This window comes from Colletotrichum tamarilloi (assembly GCF_030869305.1).
Source record: "Colletotrichum tamarilloi strain Tom-12 chromosome Unknown Scaffold_553.1, whole genome shotgun sequence".
Taxonomy (NCBI): domain Eukaryota; kingdom Fungi; phylum Ascomycota; class Sordariomycetes; order Glomerellales; family Glomerellaceae; genus Colletotrichum; species Colletotrichum tamarilloi.
In genome coordinates this window covers 1-1,187 of record NW_026849935.1, presented here as the reverse complement: position 1 = coordinate 1,187, position 1,187 = coordinate 1, and the positions used below count along the sequence as shown (strand labels likewise).

The 1,187-nt window shown below is 54.4% G+C and overlaps 1 protein-coding gene across 1 annotated transcript; it reads right to left on the bottom strand.

Moving 5' to 3' along the window:
• Nucleotides 1–919: 919 nt before the first annotated feature.
• On the bottom strand, nucleotides 920–1,114 carry CTAM01_17364 (uncharacterized protein; the record flags this gene model as incomplete). The annotated part of the gene is made up of 1 exon (XM_060533348.1): nucleotides 920–1,114. The coding sequence occupies one exon, from the start codon at nucleotides 1,112–1,114 to the stop codon at nucleotides 920–922; it is 195 nt and encodes a 64-aa protein (XP_060372074.1).
• Nucleotides 1,115–1,187: the final 73 nt, after the last annotated feature.

Here is a 1,187-nt window from a genome sequence, read left to right as displayed (position 1 = left end):
TCGCCCCACTCGAAGCGGTTCCTGATCCAAAGCCCGATCTGGTCCTGAGTCCAATGTGGATCCGGCAGGAAGTGGCTCGCTGGAGTTCGATCCGCCCTGGCCCTGCGTTAATCGACCACAAACAACACCCCCCCCCCCCTGCGGTCTCGACCACCCACCATGGCCCAGGCCGAGCCGCCTCTGGGCCGAGAACGATGCCCCATGGCGCCTGCGCACACAACACTCAAGGACTGGTCTGGATGGTTGGGAAACAGATTTGCCAAGTTCCGTTAGCTGCTACTGTACAGTACTGTAAGTCTAGGGTGCGTTCTATGTTCTCAGAGGCTGGAGCAGCATATTCTGATCACATCCTGGATGCACCCGACAGCTTCGTCGTTCCGGTCACTGTGCTTCTCGACGGGCCCGTCTTGCCATCTTCCCAGCTAAGCCTACCATTCCTGCGACCATTCCTACCAAGCCCACTTCTGAGTCCAGTGCCTCTATCGAAAACAACCTCCCTTCGTTCAGACATCTTTCTACCGTGCACACTTTGCGTTCGTGGCTTCTTCACGCTATGACCACATTTTGGCTCATCATTCTCCTCTGCAGCACAGTCAATGCTCTACATGTCACTATACGCATCTTGGAGAGGAAGATTAGAAGCTCGAGATGCCATTGACACGCGCAGCTTGGCTGCGATGAGCCAGCGTCGAACGCGAGAGCCTTGGATCAGCGAGGTTCAGGATCAGCGAGGTTCAGGATCAGCGAGGTTCAGGATCATCGAGATGGCATGATTCCGCATTGGCTAGCACGGGATTCCGTAGAGGGAAAGAGAACACCACACTGCAATTGGCCGTAGTCAAATTCCTGCCAACGACGACTATCCACCTCTCGGAACGGATCGAGGTCTGCTATTGTGCGCCGGCAGCTTTGGCTGCTATCAGGAGACACTCCGCGAGGGTGGTAAACGACTTGACTGGTGTCTGTTACAGTTCAAGCATTCCGACAGGTTTTCGACAATAGTCGTCATCCTGGACGACTGTGCGGTATGGGTTGCGCTGTCCCTCAGATGGTCGAGAATGAGCCAAGATCGCGAAGCAAAGCACTGCAAGAGTATGGAGCGATGAGCAATCATTTCCTAAAACAAGGACGTCGACTTCCGACAAAGCCGCGGTCTACGAATCATGAGATAGCTCAATCAATAAACA